We start from the raw sequence: 18,179 nt of genomic DNA on the forward strand, positions 1-18,179 counted from the left end.
CCTGTATCCTCCCCCGTCATCCCCTCCTCCAAACAGCAGCAGGGCTTGGAACTCGTCCAGGCTCCAGCGATGTGCCAGCAACGGGAGTACGGCTGTACGGGACCAGCCCGCTCCCAGCGCTGCCCCTCAACCAGCGCCAGCAGCCACTGCAGCACGACCCTCCACGGCACTGGAATTAGGAGCGCGGGCCGTCTTCCACAGCAGGAGCCAGGCGAAGTCGCTGATGGCCGCATCCCAGCGCCCAGCAACAACAACCTGGGCCCACGCCTGCAACTGCGATGACGAATGCACTACTTGTTTTGATTTGTGTTCACTAGTAGGGACTGTGTACATATGAATATATCTGACTGTGTGACGATTTGCGTTTGGTTTAATTTGCATTCACTAGTTGGGTCTTTGTGTTTATCTAAATCTGCTTGCAGATGTATCAGTACTGTGATTGGTTTGTGCTTCAAACATATTGATTTTGGATCCGTGGACTAGCAAACTCGGTTGGTTCGTCATAACCAAGATCAAACTGAACAAATCATACCGAATTTGAGAAAAAACGAGGAACAAAACTAATTGGTTTCGGATAATAACCAAATGCCCAGCCCTACCTTAACCGGGCGAAGGTGCTTGTGAATGTAAATACGAGTCTTAAAACATGTATTACATGGATTTTTGTGGGCACGCCTCGAGTATGGTTTGCACTTATTGTAAAACGGGAGAGGCCGTTTGCCTAAAAATGGTTGGAAGCTTTAAGATCAGCAAATGGCACTAGCTGCAGACTCATTTTGATGGATGAATGAGCAATAAGAAAAAGAGCTTTGATTCACCGAACGTGGCCTACCAAACTAGCTGGTCTGCTTGGGCTCACCAAGTTTTTTATAATTTATATTGAGCCCTGCGTAAAAAAAGTATGTACTAGCACATCAAACTAACACTTTTATCAAGTCAACTAGATAGCCGGAGCCAAGCTCAACTTTCGACGAACCAAATGCAGATGCATAGCGAGATATGTTTCTCTCTATCACGTAAGATAGAGAGCTAAAGTGTGTTTATTTTATGAATCAAGTTCAAATTATTTGACCACTTCTAACGAGAGGAGTTTAACTTATTTTAATAATTTTATCCTAAGTTAAATATTTTTTTTATCTTTCATTAACAATTTCTAAAAAAATTGTAAAGTGTTATAACATGGAAATTGTATATTATGAAGTATTCCTCATGATGAATACTCTGGAAACATAAACCTTATGATGTTAAACTATACAAATTTTTAGAATTAATTGTGAAAGTAAAACAAATTTGACATAAGACAAGACTATAATAGTTAAAAAATGACACATGTTCAACACGCAGCCCACGTTCAACACGCAGCCCATGCTCACCTAACACATGCCTCTCTTAAATCCCCAAATAGATACCAGTAGATATGATAAGAAAGGTTACCTGCTCCGATCCAGTTGCGAAGCAAACAAGAAGATGAGCGAGCTTGCACGATAGGATACAACAATAAAAGGAGCATTGTGACCTGAGTTTGTCCCAAGAACTTGAATCCTTCGAGTCCAGTAAATACATCACACAAAGTGCCAAATCATGGACAATATTCTGTACTACCTGCTAGCTCTTCTCCCTCTTCTATTCCTTATTACCATCAGCAAGGCATCCTTGGGCGCTCGCAGGCACCGGCACGGCCTGCATCTTCCTCCAGGACCATGGCGGCTTCCGGGCATTGGCAGTCTCCACCACCTCCGTGGCGAGCTCCCCCACCGTGCCCTGCGTGACCTATCTCTTCGGTATGGCCCCCTCATGTTCCTCAAGTTTGGTGAGATCCCGGTTGTCGTTGCGTCCACACCAGATGCTGCAAAGGAGATCTTGAAGACTCGCGATGCCGTCTTCTCAACAAGGCCGCTGAGCTTAACGATGAAGGTGATCACCAAGAATGGGGCAGGGGTTGTGTGGGCGCCGTACGGCGAGCACTGGCGGCAGCTTCGCAAGATCTGCATGATGGAGCTGCTGAGCGCGAAGCGCGTTCAGAGTTTCCGGCACATACGCGAGGAGGAGGCAGCCAGACTTGCCATGGCAGTGTCAGCCGCCACGACTCCTCTTGTGAACCTCAGCAAGCTGCTCGCCATCTACGTCGCCGACGCGTCCGTGCACGCCATCTTGGGCAGCCGGTTCAAGGACAGGGACACCCTGCTGCGCTACGTCGACGAGGCTGTCAAGTTGGCCGGTGGCTCCACTCTGGTTGATCTGTTCCCGTCATCGAGGATTGCACGCGCTTTGAGCCGTCGAGCACTGCGGAAAGCAGAGGTCTACCGGGAGACTGTGTTCGCGTTCATGGATGGAGTCGTGCGTGAGCACCTGGAAAGAAGGTCCCTTAGGGAAGAAGCTCGCCAGGAAGATTTGATTGACGTTCTCCTGAGGATCCGAGGGGAAGGAAATCTTCAGTTTCCTCTCACTATGCACATAATCGAGGCAGTAATTTTTGTAAGTTTACGCTACGCTTCACAGAAAATTTATATGCTGTTACATTTTCTTTCATCAAGTTATGAACATTATTTTTGGGACATGACCCAATTATATGTCTTGTGAAATTGTAGGACCTCTTTGGAGGAGGAACTGAGACAGCAGCAACAACACTACAGTGGGCCATGGCTGAACTGATGAGGAATCCTGCTGTCATGTGTAAGGCGCAGGCCGAGGTCAGGAGGGTCTTCAAAGAGCAAAACAAGATAACAGAAGAACGATTGCGCGAGCTATCTTACCTGCATTTGGTCATCAAGGAGACCTTACGACTGCATACTCCTGGACCGCTGTTGATGCCAAGGGAGTGCCAAGAACAGTGCCAGATACTTGGTTATGATGTGCCCAAAGGCACCATGGTACTTGTTAATGCTTGGGCTATCTCCAGGAATCCAGAGTTTTGGGATGCGCCAGATGAGTTTAATCCAGAAAGGTTTCAAGGCGACATGAGAGATTTCAAGGGCAATGACTTCGACTACATACCATTTGGTGCTGGGCGACGGATTTGCCCAGGAATGGCATTTGGGCTGGCTAATATGGAGCTTGCCTTGGCAAACCTTCTGTTCTACTTCGACTGGAGTCTTCCAGAGGGTGTTATTCCCAGTGAAATGGACATGACTGAGGCTATGGGAGTCACAGCACGAAGGAAGGCAGACCTCTTGTTGTCCGCTACACTTCGTGTACCACTGCCAAACTGAACAAATGTTTCAATCTTTTGTTCTGGGACCTCTCAACAACAAAAATATCTTTATGATCTGATTCGTAATAATTGTTTGTCTGTTTCACTTCCTAGATGGCTGTTGTATAAGTGTGTTGTGGGTTTCTCAGTCATATAATTTAAGCAACATTTTTGGTGCTGGTTTATTTGTAAAAGGGGAATGCAATGTGATATAAGATCAAATGATTGATTGTATCATTTGTAGTTGCATTATTCAAAGTTCAATCCATCTCATGTGGCTAAATGCTCACTACCCTTACTGATACGGCTAACAATCGCCTTAAAGTGAGATTCGAATTCTTCAACTGATAAAGTTTCTCTTTCGGCTGAGCTTTTGGTCGAGTCCCTATTCTATAGGATAAAGTTTAAAGAGCCCTTGCTATATAGACACTTTGTTGCAAACAATCCCATGTGTCTATTAGTGATAGCAATGTGCATGTGCCAACATGGGGTCCAATGCAATTTATTTATAGTCAACCCATTCTCAAGAATAATTCCATGTGGCCTTACAATAGATATGAGGTCGCATCCAAAGAACAAGTAGTCTTACACGGCCAGGAGTGATGTGGTGGAAGACGGGAAGTGAAAGCCTTTTCTCTAACATAGTAGTGTGATGATACCTGGTTATAGTAACTCCGAGGACCAATGGCGGTAATCCTTGGATGATAAGTGATTGATAACATCATGTAGATTTGGTGTACCTCTTGACTCGTGATGTGCAGATTTAGAATGCGACGTGACGGTTGACGGATGTGGTGAAGGTCAAGCGAAAAGGTTTAGGCCGATGGAACAAGGGCGGTGAAGGGTGGATGCGAGTAGGCTTGGACCGAGGGACCCGAGGAGTCCGGGTAGAGTCATGGGCGATAAACGTTATGGACGGAAAAGCAAGAGTACATGGATGTGACGAAGACGGCGTCGGTTAAGTTAAGGAGGAAGGAGATGGCAAGTTCGAGTAGGCTGCCCTAACATAGGAGTGCGAAAGATTTGAAGGCTTCGTGGCACTTGGCAGAGGCCGGACACGGACCGACATCTTGGTCGTGTAGCAACCAAATGGAGATGGACGGTTTGGGTGGTTTGGACCTCAAAACCACAATGCAGGCAGGTTTACCGGTTCGGGCCTCAAAACCGAGGGTGCGTCCGGTACGGCCGAATGGTGGTGATTGAGGGCATGTGGCTTCATCGCGAAGCTTGCGTCGAGGTGAAGGAAAGTCATGAAGGCGGCGTGTCCGTCCGGTGCTCCGATAAAAAGTTGGACGATTTTACCCCTAAAAGGTATTTGGGTTGTGTATTTAATGTAAGGGCGTTTTGGTCATTTGTCAGGCGCCTATATACAGTGGACTGGTTTGGAAAACCATCTCTTTGGGGGAGGTCCTCTCATTTTGTTTGTGAGAGAGATTTGATTAGGGTTAGAGAGAAGGAGAGAGAAGTGGTTCTTTAATTTGAGATTTTTACCATTTTAGTGAACTCAGAGGACGAATATAAGAGCACAGAGAATGAATGTAGGATCTGAGAGGGAGAGGGCGAATATGAAATACTAGAAGATAAATATAGGACTTTAGAGGACGAATATGATATCCTAGAAGATGAATATGAGATCTTAAAGGACGAATATGTGACTCTAGAAAAAGACTTGGAGGAAATACGATAATCTAGAGAACAAAGTAATCGGAATTTTATGAAATTGGAGTTAAAGGCTTGATCTTTTCGTATACTTTTTTTTGGATCTGTTTGATCTTATAGTTGCTTATCTTCCTCTTTTCTTTCTTCTGTTCGTGCGCACAGGGATCTTCGGGGTAAGCTCGCACGGGACAAGAGCGCAGCAGCAGAGCAGGCTCGAGCGGCGCTCGGTGTGCAGCCGAGCGAGCAGCGCGCGGCGGCGCGCGTGCGAGGCAGGCACGCGCGACCCAGCGGCGGCCAGCGCAGGCGGCGCACGTGTGGCCCTGCCAGCAGGCCGGCGCCACAGCCAGCCCAGCTGCGGGTGCTTGGTGGGCCAGGCGTGGGAGGCCGCCCAGCTCGCGTGCCGCCCAGCTACGGGGCAGGCGGCCCGGAGAGGCAACGCCAACAGGCCATCGGCCCGAGCGGAGCAGGCCAGCTCCAGGCGGGCGCTCGCAGCCATGCCAAGGCAGGCCGGTGCGGGAGGCAGTGGCACGCGGCCCGGTGTGGGAGCTGCCAAGGGGAGCGATTATACATCGCCTTCACGTGATGTTCCGCCAACCATCACATGAGGAGGTCCCTATTATTTAATTAATTATTCCGCCAATTCACTTAAAGGTATGGTATTAAATGGGTCATTAGCCCACCAATGTATTAAATGGGTCATTAGCCCACCAATGTAGCGCGTGCATGCATACTGCTTAAAAGAAAGAGAGATCTGCATGCATGCAGAAGAGAACAAAGACCATAACTTCACCCACTTGCATACAAATTTGAAACTAAAAAGCTATAGCTATTAAACCGATCATCTAAATTAAATTTAAGTTACAAAATTATGATAAGATCTTCAAAAGAAGACCATATTTGCCACGATAATTTTAAAAATATTTTTTAATACTAAATAATTAATTTCGGATATGGAAACAAATAATTTAACAACATGAACAAATAATTATTTTTATGAATAAAAAATTTAAACATAACGGATAAATAATAATGTATAACGAACAAAATATTAAACATTGCAAACATTTAATTGTTCAGAATAAATAATAAAAAATAAATATTGCGAACAAAAGAGTCAGCATCACCGAACACTTCATTCTATGAAGCGAACAAATAATTTGACATCACGAACAAATTACTGACCCGCAGACAAATAATTGTACATGAATAACAAATATATCTACATCGCAAAAAATATTCTTATGAGCATGTATACACATGCTAAATAAGTTAGTATATAAGAAAATAAATCATAAAAGAATTCTACACAGCACGTCCACACCTTACATAAATTCTATAACATAGTTAACAAGTTAGTTAAAGAAAAAAATCAAGGAAAAAAATAAAAAGTTAGTATTACTGAAATAAAGAGAAAAGGAGAAATAAGAAAAAATGAATGTTGTGCCTCATCATGTTTGCATCAGGAACAAAATAGTCCTAATGTAAAAATTAATTTATTCTTATAATAAGTAAAGAGAGATAATATTAAGTTATGTAAGAATATCCTGAGGTTACAAAGAAAAAATAGAAAATTAAAATAAAGGAAATAATTAAAAGAATATGTATAGAGAAAGAATTAGAAAGAAGTGAAGCATGAGGAAGGAAAAAGAAAAAAGATAGAAAAAATAAAAGGGAAAAATAAAAAAATCAAAGTTAAATTTAGTGAAAAAATAAAAGAAAGAAGTGGACGAAAGAAAATAAAAGAAAAGGGAAGAAATTTGAAAGTAAAAAATAACAAAGAAGTGAAACAAAAGATGGAGAGGAAAGAAAGAAAAATGAAAAAAGACCCACCGTGGGCTGCTGCTGTCAGGTTCAAAGAAGAGCACGAAGCGTAGTGTGGTGCATCTGCTTTTGTTGTTGGGCTGGCGGAATCGATACCTAAACAGACATGGACTTTTTTTCAAAAAAGGGATTAAAAAAACTAAAATTCGAAAAAGGGGTGCCAGTTGGGAAAATTTAGAGAAATGGGTGCCTCCCGCCCGCTGAACGGGTGGGACGCGTGGGGCCGGGGACATCCCGCCCACCCAGCGGGCGGGATGTCCCCCGAGGGCCTCTTCGCAAACAATTTCTTCGCGAAGAGGTCCCTGGGAGGGCATCCCGCCCAACCAAAGGGCAGGATGTTGTGCTAAGGGGCATCCCGCCCTTTGGTAGGGCGGGAGGTCCCCCCACAGGCTATATAAGCCGCAACCTACCCCAAAAATGTCATTTTATCCAGCAAAAATCAGAAAAAAGAGAAAGAGAGGAGAGGAAGAGAGAAGAGGAAGCGGCGAAGCCCTGTCCACACGTCGATTTTGAGGTATATTCTCATTCTAGCTATATAAGTACTTGAAAATAACTATAATTTAGGAAATATTTCTTAGAGTAGTTATGTTTTGAATAGTTTTTAGTATTTTCATTTGTTTTTAGTATAATTTATAATCTGAATAGTTTAGAATCTGTAAAATATAATCTGAGAGTCGTTGAAATTTAGGATCGTCGTTCGTTGTGTATTAATATGTAGTATAATTAGTTTATTAATGATTGACAGATATGTCTTCCGAGAAGGGTATTTTCAGTATATATTACGGAGAAGGAAATGTGATTTATGGGCCGAATGGGGTAGATTTAAGTGAATTCAACTGTGCGGTCAGAGGAATTACCAGACCGCACGAGAGGACATTTGAATCCCTATGCAACTGGTTAATGAGGGGATTAAGGATTAATCAGGAGACACACACTGTGAGTGTTCAACGCGTCATAAATCGTACCACTCACGCTTTGATCTGGGAGCTTATGCCACTTGCAAGCAACGAGAACTGGTTAACTTATCTGCAAAATGCAAGTCATTGGCAGTGGCCACTAGTACTCCTTGTCAGTGTGCACCAAAACCCTTTGATAACACATTGAAGCTGCTCCGGGGGATAAAAATATTGATGAAGAAGTTGAGGAGGCAAACATTGAGGCAGGTGGCACCGCAGCACCTCAATGCGTGGCTGATGAGGGGGAGAACATACCCTTTATTGTTGAACAGCTGCAAGACGAAAAACGTGAATTGGATGAAGCAATGAATGCCGATTCGTCTGATGATGACGATGATGTGCCTCAAGATTGGGTAAGCAGCGACTTCAGTTATCTTGTCGTAGATGACGGATGTAGCTGGCCTTCGGATTGCAGGGAGAATGAAATTATGCAGGGTGCAAGGTACCACTCAATTGAAGAGGTGAAGGAAGCTGTTAAGTGCTGGTCTCTCTCTCTTATGCGAGAGTTTAAGACAGTCGAGTGCAAATCTCGTAAGTACGATGTGGTATGTGTGAAGGATGGCTGTCCATGGCGGGTGCATGCCTATAAGGGTAAATGGAAAGATTATTGGGAATGCTCCATTGTCACTCAACACACTTGTCATTTGCCTGGGGTGCAGAAGAGCCATCGCAACCTCACGTCGCAATACATCGCAAATGAGATGTACGGGACGATAGTAGAGAACTTGTCATATGAACCAAAGTCTATTATCAGGTATATTCAGGAAAAGTACAAGTATACCATCTCATACAGCAAGGCGTGGAGTGCAAAACAAAAGGTGTTGGAGATGAGGTTTGGTACGTTCGAGGCTGCATATGATAATGTTCCTCGAATGCTGGCCGTCCTATGTCAGAGAAATCCTGAAAGCTACTATGACCTGAAAACTCTAGACAGAGGAGAAGGTCCGCCCCACACATTGCAGCGGGTCTTTTTCAGCTTGGGTCCATGCATTAACGCATTCCATCACTGCCGGCCTATCCTGTGCATCGACGGGACCTTTCTCACAGGAAAGTATAGATTGCAAATGCTGACAGCTATTGGAGTGGATGGAAACAATCAATTGCTGCCTGTTGCTTTTGCTTTTGTTGAGAGTGAGAACACAGACAGTTGGTACTGGTTTCTGGAACGGGTTAAGCTTGCAGTCGTTCGGGATAGGGAAGATGTCTGCCTGATTCATGATCGTCACGCCGGCATACTGAGGGCAATTCTAGATTTGCAGCAGGGGTGTGTGGAGACCGGAGAGCTGCCCAAGTGGCGTGATATTCGCAGTAGGTGGTGCATGAGGCATGTCGGTGCAAACTTTTTCAGGCAATTCAAGAACAAGCACCTTATGGATATGTTCAAGAGGCTATGGAAGGAAACGAATCAGCAAAAATTTAACAAGCAGTGGCTGAAACTTGATGAACTGACCGGGAAGAAAAGAGCCGAGGACGTATCAAAAAACATAATTGCACAGGATGAAGCAGAGGCTTTGTGCCCTTTGCCAACAGATACTGCACGTACTCGCAGAAGGTCTGGGTCAGCGGTGAAAAAATTTTCTGAATGGATTGAGAATGAACCTAAGGAGAAGTGGGCGTTACTTTATGATACCGATGGTGCAAGGTACGGTATAATGACCACCAACTTCGCCGAAGTTTACAATTGGGTGCTGCGAGGTGTTCGTGGGCTTCCACTGGTTGCAATTGTTGAATTCATTGTCCGCGGGTGTACCGATTACTTTCGGGAGCGGTTCACTAAAAATTAGGTATTCATGCGAGATCCAGACAGAAATTTTGAATTCAAGGTAACAGAATATATAACTAAGAAGGCAGAAAGCGCCCGGTTACACCATGTACGGCAATGTGGAACACAGGAGCTCAAGTTTGAGGTATCTCCTAAATACAGGGCGCGACATGGCATGAGACGTCAAACTCCTGTAAAGAAGTGCATTCTCAAGTTTGATGGAACTTGTTGTTGCTCATGCATGAGGCCCAAGTTGCTGCACATACCTTATTCTCATGTAATGGCTGCTTGTGCGGATATTGGACATCCTGTCGATATATATGTTTCACATTACTTCAGAAAGGAGACAATTGCTAGCACCTGGCAGTATGAGATCTATGGGTTCCGTTTGGTTGGATCGTTCACTGAGACAGCGAATCCTGTTATATATATTCCAGACCCAAGATCATCACGGGTTAAGAGAGGGCGCCGTTAGTCACGGCGTATTCGTAATGATATGGATGAGTCAGAGCTCCGTCCGAGGATACAACGCTGCAGTGCATGTAATCAGATTGGACACACGTATAAACGTTGTCCAACCAATGATGCTGGCCCCAGTTGTGCTGAAGCTGGCCCTACAGGTGATGCTACAGATGGAAGACCTCCGGTTGCATCAAGAAGTGGGAGACGTCGCCGATCGAGTGCTAGTACGTCATCAGGCATCATTTAGTTGTAATTTTATTTAAACGTTGTTTGCTCATATGTAATATTTGCTGCGTTGAGATTCTATCAGACCTGGATGCGTATTTGTAATATTTGCCGCATTGACTGAAGACACAATATTTGGATTCATGTATTTGTAATATTTGTAATGTTCATTATTATATTATTTTATTTTTAATGGCTTCATGTATTGTACTATCGTAATATTTAGATTCTACGTTGCAAACGTTATCGTGTAACTATCTTCGTACGAGTTTTAGATACCGTAATCTTCTTCGTAAAATTGAATTAAAATTTTATATGCATACATAAGAGTATGGCGAATAAATCTTATATTTGAAAAAACTCTGAATTTCAAATAGTTTCTGAAACAAAAAATCTAAGAAAAAATATAACAAAAATGGACCAGGAGCATCCCGCCCACTGGCCGGGCGGTAGGCATCCCGCCCAGTGGCCGGGCGGGAGGCCTCCCGCCTACTGGCCGGGCGGGAGGCCTGCTTCAGGGACCTCTTCGCGAATAAGAAAAGTTTTCTTATTCGCGAAGAGGTCCCTGGAAATTTTTTTTGAGCCTCCCGCCCTATGGTTGGGCGGGAGGCCCCTTTCCGTCCGTTCAGCGGGCGGGAGGCACCCATTTCTCTAAATTTCCCCAACTGCCACCCCTTTTTCAAATTTTTTTTAATCCCCTTTTTAGAAAAAAACCAACAGACATGCGGTAGTCTGTTGGAGGGCGCGCGAAAACTCGTGGGCCAATAGCAGCAGTTCTCTATGGGCTGAAATTAGTCCTGCCGGCCCGCTAATTGTCTTCAGGTGATGGATCCTTGCACGACCTGGCGCGCCGCCACGGCCCCGTCATGCTCGTCAAGTTCGGCGAGGTCCCGGCCGTCGTAGCCTCATCCCGAGAGGCCGCCAAGGAGATTCTGAAGACCCACGACGCTGTGCTGGCGACACGGCCCCAGACCACGACCTTCAAGATCCTAAGCGAGGGTGGCCAGGGGATTGCGCTCGCCCCCTACGGTGAACACTCTGGCGGCAGCTCCGCAAGATCTGCAACGTGGAGCTTCTGAGCCTAAAGCATGTCCGGTCCTTCCGGCCAATCAGAGAGGACGAGGCTGCACGCCTCGTCCGGTCCATCGCGTCAGCGTCGGCGTCGGCACCGCTGGTGAATCTCAGTACGATGCTGGCCGGATACGTCGCCGACGCGGCGCTCCGGGAAATCATGGGCGGCCGTCTCAGGGATCGAGACGCCTTCGTACACCAGCTAGCTGAGGGTGTCCGGCTGGCGGCGGGCTTCAGCCTAGCCGACCTCTACCCGTCCTCGAGGCTTGCTCGTCTGCTGAGCCGGCCGGTCAGCGCGCGAGGTGGAGGTTCATCGAGCGGCAATGCTCGAGCTCATGGACAGTATTGTAGTCGAGCATGTGCAGAGGCGATCCGACCGGGATCCACAGGCGGAGGTCATGGTAGATGTGCTCCTACGATTCCAAAGGGACGGTGGCCTACAGATCCCCCTCACTATGGACACGGTCAAAGCAGTGATCGTTGTAAGAGCTAAGACACATTTACGCACTAAGAATTTTTTCATACTTATTTCTCCTTTTTTAAGTTTTTATTTACATCAGATCATGACTTTGATCGATATATCGCAGGATCTTTTTGCGGGATCCAACGATACATCGGCGACCACTCTGCAGTGGGCCATGGGCCATGGCAGAGCTGATGAGGAATCCTGCCGTCATGTCGAAGTTGCAGGACGAGGTGCGAGGAGCTTTCGCGGCGGCGATGAAGGTAAGCGAGGAGGGCCTAGAGGAGTTGAGCTACTTGCATATGGTCATCAAAGAAACTTTGCGGCTGCATCTTCCATCGCCGCTGCTGTTGCCCAGAGAGTCCCAAGAACAGTGTCAAATCCTCCAGCCGGTACTAAATGAATTGGCTTTGTATTAGCCAGTCAATACATAACTAACCGAAAAAAAGATGGCGATAATAATTTTCCATCATGCAGCTAGCATTCGAGGTTGCAATGCAGAAGGTCAACAACGGTCCACAGTTGACTAGGAAATAGGCCTGTGTGGCAACATGATGCAGTACTGCATATAAAGTCAAACTCAAAATCGAGATATGGGGAGCGTGAAGCCATTATTATCTTAATCATGAACCTAGAAATGGGTTAATAATTCAAGGAGCATCTAAAACATTATATATACTAGATCTGAGAGGCATCATGCGACCATAACCTGAATTTCATAGACTCAATCGAGGGTCCCAAAGCGATGGCTGGTGTCAACTTTTGTATTACTAGGCACATTTGTATCTGTTTCTTGCGCACATCAGTGGTATATTTACTATTATATTGGTGGACAAGCTTGACAGTGAACAGGGAGGCACGATGTAAATAGAGAATGAACAATGAGGGCCTGCCACGGGATCTAATAATGCTCTGGAGTATATATATTGTCCCGAAACCTCCTTCAAAGAAACTCAGCCTACCGAGTGGAGGCTTTCGGTATTGCTTGTGTTAGACCATCTCCAAAAAATTTTCTAAAATCTAATCTCTAAATCATCATTTAGAGAGTTATTTGAGTAAAAATTATTTTCTATATCTTTGTACTCTTCAGCAGCTTTTCTATATATCTTGTGGGTAGTCTAGATTCTTGCTCTCCATCTTTGGCTAGCTAGAAATCCGAAATAGATGAGGTTTATATTTATTGGAGGGTAAATTTTAACCAAAATCTCTATTTCTAAAGATATAAAGAGTCTCTTGGAAATGTTCTTACTATTGCACAACCTATTATTGTCAGGATCGACGGGCCTATGCGAGTTAACTGACAGAGTCAAGAATGAAAGTTACAGAGTCAAAATTCTCTAAGTAACATATGATACAAAATAATTTTATAAATCAATACATCTCATCTTAGAAATATTAGGCATTTTTCTCAATTTGTGAATAGTAGTTTTGTGCCATAAAAAAATCATATAGTCTTAAAACGTAGCCTAATTTGGTGAATTTTAATTTTAAGATTGTCAAGGCTACATATATTTTTTTTTGCAAAATGAATTCATCTCCATCAGTTGTATCACGTACTGTAAAAGGTTTTATGAATCTTAGAGGTGATTTGGAGGTCGTTTTAGTCAAAAAAAGAGAGGTGAAAAACCACAAGTTACTGTTCAGAGTTGACGATCAAGTGAAATTTACTAATAGGTGGTGCAATAGTAAGAGCATCTCAAATGAAGTTACTCTACTAATTTACTTAGATACTGTTCAGAGTCAAGAAAAGAGGGGTGAAAAACCACCTATGCAAGTTAACTGACAGAGTTGACGGTAGGACTAAAGAGGGGATAAAAGTTAAAATGGAGCCAAGTAAGGAAGATTCAACTTTCGAGGGCCATAATAGGAAGTGGCATTATTTCTAGAGCCATAGAGGGAATTTACTCTTGTTCTGGACTATATATTGATTGCCATTGATCTGTTTGCAATATTAGTACATGTTCTTCTTTATATACTAGTAAAAGTTACTTTTTCTTTATCTTTTTTCTGCAAGGAAAAGTTTCCTTTTCATTTCAACTGTGCCCCTATTTCCTCAGAGAACATTTAATAAATAAATGTTATTTGATTTTTAAATTATGTAAACGGGTGCTTTCTGTTGTCACTATACTAGTTTTTGGCTTCGATCCAGAAGTTAGACATGCCATATACTTACTTTATGCTTCATCTTACTTGTCATAGGCACGTGGACATTGTCACGAGATTATATTTGCCAAGGAAATTTGTGGTCCTAATATTCTATTTACCAAACCTTAGGCATGTTAGCTTGTCTAAATTAACCTTTGCCTTCAACTAGATAGGTTAGGCAAACTATGTGTTTAACCACAATTATTGCAAAATTAATAAAGTGAACTGAGTGTATGACATGTGGGGTAGGATGCTAACAAAGTGTGATTATTTGCCAGAGTATTGCCAGCCAAGCAAGCGGAAGAAGCTTTTGTGTGACTATGGTTAGGTGTGTGGTAACTGCCAACTGGTAAGGTTAGCTAGGTGCGAACCAATTGAACCATTCATGCAGGCCCCAGCACTTCTGTTTCCCCCTTTCTTGATTCGCGCCAGGTTAAGGAGACATCAGGTAGCTTTGCGGGAGCAGGAGAACCCTGAGAATGGATGTAGCGTCGTCCCACATTGAATTAGCTGGTGATGGCTGAACCATACTCCTTTAGTGTCATTATATATATTAATATGTAGACATATTAGAATTTTTATTGTCAAATTATATGCATGCTTAGTTTTATAATAGATTCATACTTCTTTCACATAAAATTTAATACTAATATTTTAAATAGCGAACTATGGTGAAGCTGTAGAAGCTCCAAAAAGTTGCCGCTACGACCGTTGCATCCGAAATAGCAGGCAATATATAGTGTGGAGCAGCGACGACTCTGTTAGCAGCTAGAAAAGCATGCTGCTAGATCATATGGCCGCTATTTAACACTATTTGATACAACATTGGTTTTGTAGCAATTGTTAACATATTGCTCGAGAATTGGCGGTCACACATTAATAAGACTTATTAAATCCTAACACGGTTATAAAAAGAAACGGAGGGAGTAGATTATGGTAACCTCAGCCGCAACTTCACAATGCCTAGCATATCCATATTGTTCTCTGCTCCTGTGTTGGGAAGACTTTTTAAGCTAGTCAGGCAGCTAAATTTCGCTAGAGATGGGTGGGGCACAATTTTGCAAGTCAACTGTGAACCGCCACAATCTTTCTCATAAATGAAAGAACTGTGAACCACCACAACACAGAACCTAATAAGATCGAGTAAGGTCACACTGTTAGTTTAGATCCCAAATAGTATTATCAGCACATCATCGAAGAAAGATCGTTGTACAAATTGGACACAAATATGAGCCACGCGGACCGGGACCTCTTGGCACTCCTCTTTTCAGGTCCAGAACAGAGCAAGCATCCCGTGCAAAGGCGCTTTCCATCCAAGCATGAATTGAAGTTTCTCCCGCCGCATATATTCTGACGCCACTCGCTGGCTGGCTCAGTCTACTCTCACCAATCTGCCGTCTGCTCGAACCCTGCGTACACACCAAAACAAAGCACCACGCGCGCTTTACGCTTCCTGGCAGCTGAGATGCTCCTTCCTTCTTCCCTCACTCTACTACTCTACCATATGGGCGCGCACAAGTGCAACGCATCGCATTTCTCCAGTCCACACAGAGAACCATTTAGGTAGGAGCAGGAGAGACCGATAGACCATCGCTACTCGATTCGGTCTCATCACTAGCTGCAGTTGCTTCTTCGTTCTTAGCTTCCTCGCACCAGCTGCAACCATTTCAAGACTGTTCATAGCTAGTCCGTTATCGATTTAGGGGAGAGCTTCGCAGCAGCAGCAGCAGCAGCATCCGATGGAGGTGTTGGTTGATGTTGCCTGCTAAAGTGTGTGCTCCGTGGGTGCACGCACAGGTGCTGCCATGTATCCGCAGATGGTATACCATGCTGATGTTCGGGCGAGGGAGATGGAGTTGGCGGCCGACAGGCAGATGGGCTGCTCTTGTGCCCCCTTGGGAAGGATGATATCGAGAATGATCACAAAATGCAACGGTAACGGTACGTTTTATTTTATCTTCTTCTTAATTACCATGTTTCCTAGAAAAAAGTAGTCTTTCAATTTCAGCATCATAACCACATGTCCTGCTCATTTTGGTTCGACCGATCGGTTTCAACTTTGCAAGCACACATGCTGGTTTGTTGCCAAAGCATACCTTCATGTTCAGACGCAATCATTTTCAGTTCTTCTGATGTGATAATGTGCAAATTCATCTAATCTTTTCCTATCCTGTCTCCCAGAGCGCCAAGGGCGCGTCAGGTACGACGAGAAGATGGACTACGCCATGGCGTACGCACCCGCGCAGACATGCTACGTGCGCCCAACTGCGCGCACGGTCACATTGGCCACCACCAACAACCACCACCCGCCCCACGCTCACGCCGTCCAGCCGGAGCCGCCGCAAGCGCACGCGACGGCGATGACCCTGCAGCCCGGCACGCCGTTCCCCTCCACGGGCGCCCCTCCTCAGGGCGCCCGCAAGCCCAAGAAGAAGAAGAAGAAGCGCGTTCGGTTCACGCCATCGGGGCCGGTGCCCGCGGACGACGACCAGCCGCCGCCGCATCACGCGCAGCATCACACCGCGACAGTGGCGAGCAGCGGGGCCGGCGGCACAGCTGGCGTGGTCTACTACCACGGTGCTGCCGAGCCGCCGTCGTACCCATCCCCTGCTCCGCCGCCGGCACACGGCGGGCAGGGCGGCCACGGGTACGCGTACGGCTACGGCCGGTACTCGCCGTCGCCGCTGCCGCGGTGGGAGACGCTGGCGGGCACGCCGAGGCGGCACGAGTACTTCTCCAGCGAGTACCGTTGGTACTACCCGACGCCGGTGCGTGAGGGCATCTACAGCATCGCCACCGACGCCAACGGCCGGCTCAGCACCATCTTCAGCGAGGAGAACCCCAACGCGTGCACCATCGTCTGAGCAAATTGTTCGGTGGTCAGAGGTCACTGGTCGGATCAGAGAATAAATTGACTTCTTAATTTCTTACTTTGGACAATTAAAGTAGTCAACTAATTAGGAGATCAAGGAATATGGTTCTTGTAGTGTTGTGTAGATAAGCTACTAAGGTTGATCATGAAATGGATTGGTTCGAATGTTTTGATGCTTCGGCTTAATTATATCCTCTTAATTTGAGCCCCTGCGTCTTGCCTTTTGGCAAAAGTAAGTAGGTAGGAACAGAAACTAAAAATCTGGAGCCAGCTGAGGGTTTTTATTCGCTTCTGGGTCCGTTCTAGATACCAATAAACATCACATATTTAAAAAAAAAGTGGAGAAAACACTTTTTCCTTTTATCCTAATCTCTTAAGCACGGCCAACAATTGCTAGTTGATTAAGTACTACTACTATAACTACTATAAGTTATCGTCTCATCACTAGTTATTATTTATTGATAGCACATATCAGACTGGCACTCCATCTAACTTAATATTGTGGGACCCGACTCCCACATGGCCCTATAGTTACTCTTTTTTAATTTCATAAAAGTATAACTTCTTTTAGTTAAGACATATATATCTATATAAATATCATTTGTTAGAGTTTAGGTTTGACTTAAAGGAAACATAAATGAACTTATACTTAAGATTGGATGAAGTATTGTGAAATCAAGGTAGGATCTATTTGATAGAGCTCCAACTTATTCTGGTTCTTTGAGAAAAGTGATTCACTGGCTGAAAGTGATTTTGCATGTTTCTCTAAGATTAATTTTATGAAAAACAGATTCATTGTGAGACGTGAATCAGGTGAAGCTACATTTTTTACTCCAGATTCTTAATTCATTTTAGAGAATCACTCCACAGAATTAACATAGAATCACTTCTCTTATAAAAATCGTTTGACAGAGCTTCTTCTGAATTCAGCTAGAAACTGTTCGGTGAGCTCTACCGAACGGGGCCGTAGTAGTTACGTCAACCTGCTCTCTCCTGCTGCTTGCTTAGGGTAATCCCAATGTTCTGTAGCATATCACTTTCTTCGAGGTCGCCACGTTATATATGAATAGAAGTATATATGATACAACTCACGTAATACTATTTTAGTGTTGTTTCTTAAGAACTCAAATCAATTAATTGTTGTATGTTTTGTATATACGACAATGGTCCATAGCATGCACACGGTTTTCTAGTATTGGATATTGAGCCAACTTTCGTCTCTAGCATGCTGCAACTTTGTTATATCTCTTCTCAAATCTCATGCCACGTTATCAGAAAGTCCTACATTTCACTGATAAAATGTGTATGATAGGATTAGCCTTTGGACCCGTTTGAATACATAAGGCTAGTTATTATCGGCTAAAAATTAACCCTAACTGACCCAAATAGGGATCTAACCTGCAGGTAGGCTAACTATTAATGGTCTGTTTGGGAAAACTTGAACTCAAAAAAACAGCTCCACTCCACCAACTCTATTTTCTCGCACTCCACTCTACCAATTCCACAAAAATACGGAGTTGTTGTACATATTTGGCTGATTGCAGCGCTCCAAT

General features: G+C 44.5%; 3 protein-coding genes across 4 annotated transcripts; all 3 read left to right on the top strand.

Annotated features, from left to right (window-relative positions):
• Positions 1-1,548: 1,548 nt before the first annotated feature.
• LOC112889851 (premnaspirodiene oxygenase-like) lies at positions 1,549-3,407 on the top strand. Of its 2 annotated transcripts, XM_025956630.1 has the most exons (3): positions 1,549-2,475; positions 2,589-2,720; positions 2,900-3,074. In XM_025956630.1, the coding sequence occupies exons 1-3, from the start codon at positions 1,582-1,584 to the stop codon at positions 2,927-2,929; spliced, it is 1,056 nt and encodes a 351-aa protein (XP_025812415.1). In that variant the 5' UTR covers positions 1,549-1,581; the 3' UTR covers positions 2,930-3,074. The 2 variants fall into 2 exon arrangements, with proteins under 2 accessions (XP_025812415.1, XP_025812414.1); XM_025956629.1 differs by having other exon boundaries at positions 2,589-3,407.
• Positions 3,408-10,941: 7,534 nt separating this feature from the next.
• On the top strand, positions 10,942-12,146 carry LOC112890516 (5-epiaristolochene 1,3-dihydroxylase-like). The gene is made up of 4 exons (XM_025957397.1): positions 10,942-11,141; positions 11,189-11,488; positions 11,734-11,872; positions 12,087-12,146. Exons 1-4 carry the CDS (start codon positions 10,942-10,944, stop codon positions 12,144-12,146), a joined length of 699 nt encoding a protein of 232 aa, XP_025813182.1.
• A 3,015-nt stretch (positions 12,147-15,161) lies between these two features.
• Positions 15,162-16,812, top strand: LOC112889789 (translation initiation factor IF-2-like). The gene is made up of 2 exons (XM_025956557.1): positions 15,162-15,695; positions 15,936-16,812. Exons 1-2 carry the CDS (start codon positions 15,560-15,562, stop codon positions 16,616-16,618), a joined length of 819 nt encoding a protein of 272 aa, XP_025812342.1. The 5' UTR covers positions 15,162-15,559; the 3' UTR covers positions 16,619-16,812.
• The last annotated feature ends 1,367 nt before the right edge of the window (positions 16,813-18,179 follow it).

This window comes from Panicum hallii, chromosome 4 (assembly GCF_002211085.1).
Source record: "Panicum hallii strain FIL2 chromosome 4, PHallii_v3.1, whole genome shotgun sequence".
Lineage (NCBI taxonomy): Eukaryota > Viridiplantae > Streptophyta > Magnoliopsida > Poales > Poaceae > Panicum > Panicum hallii.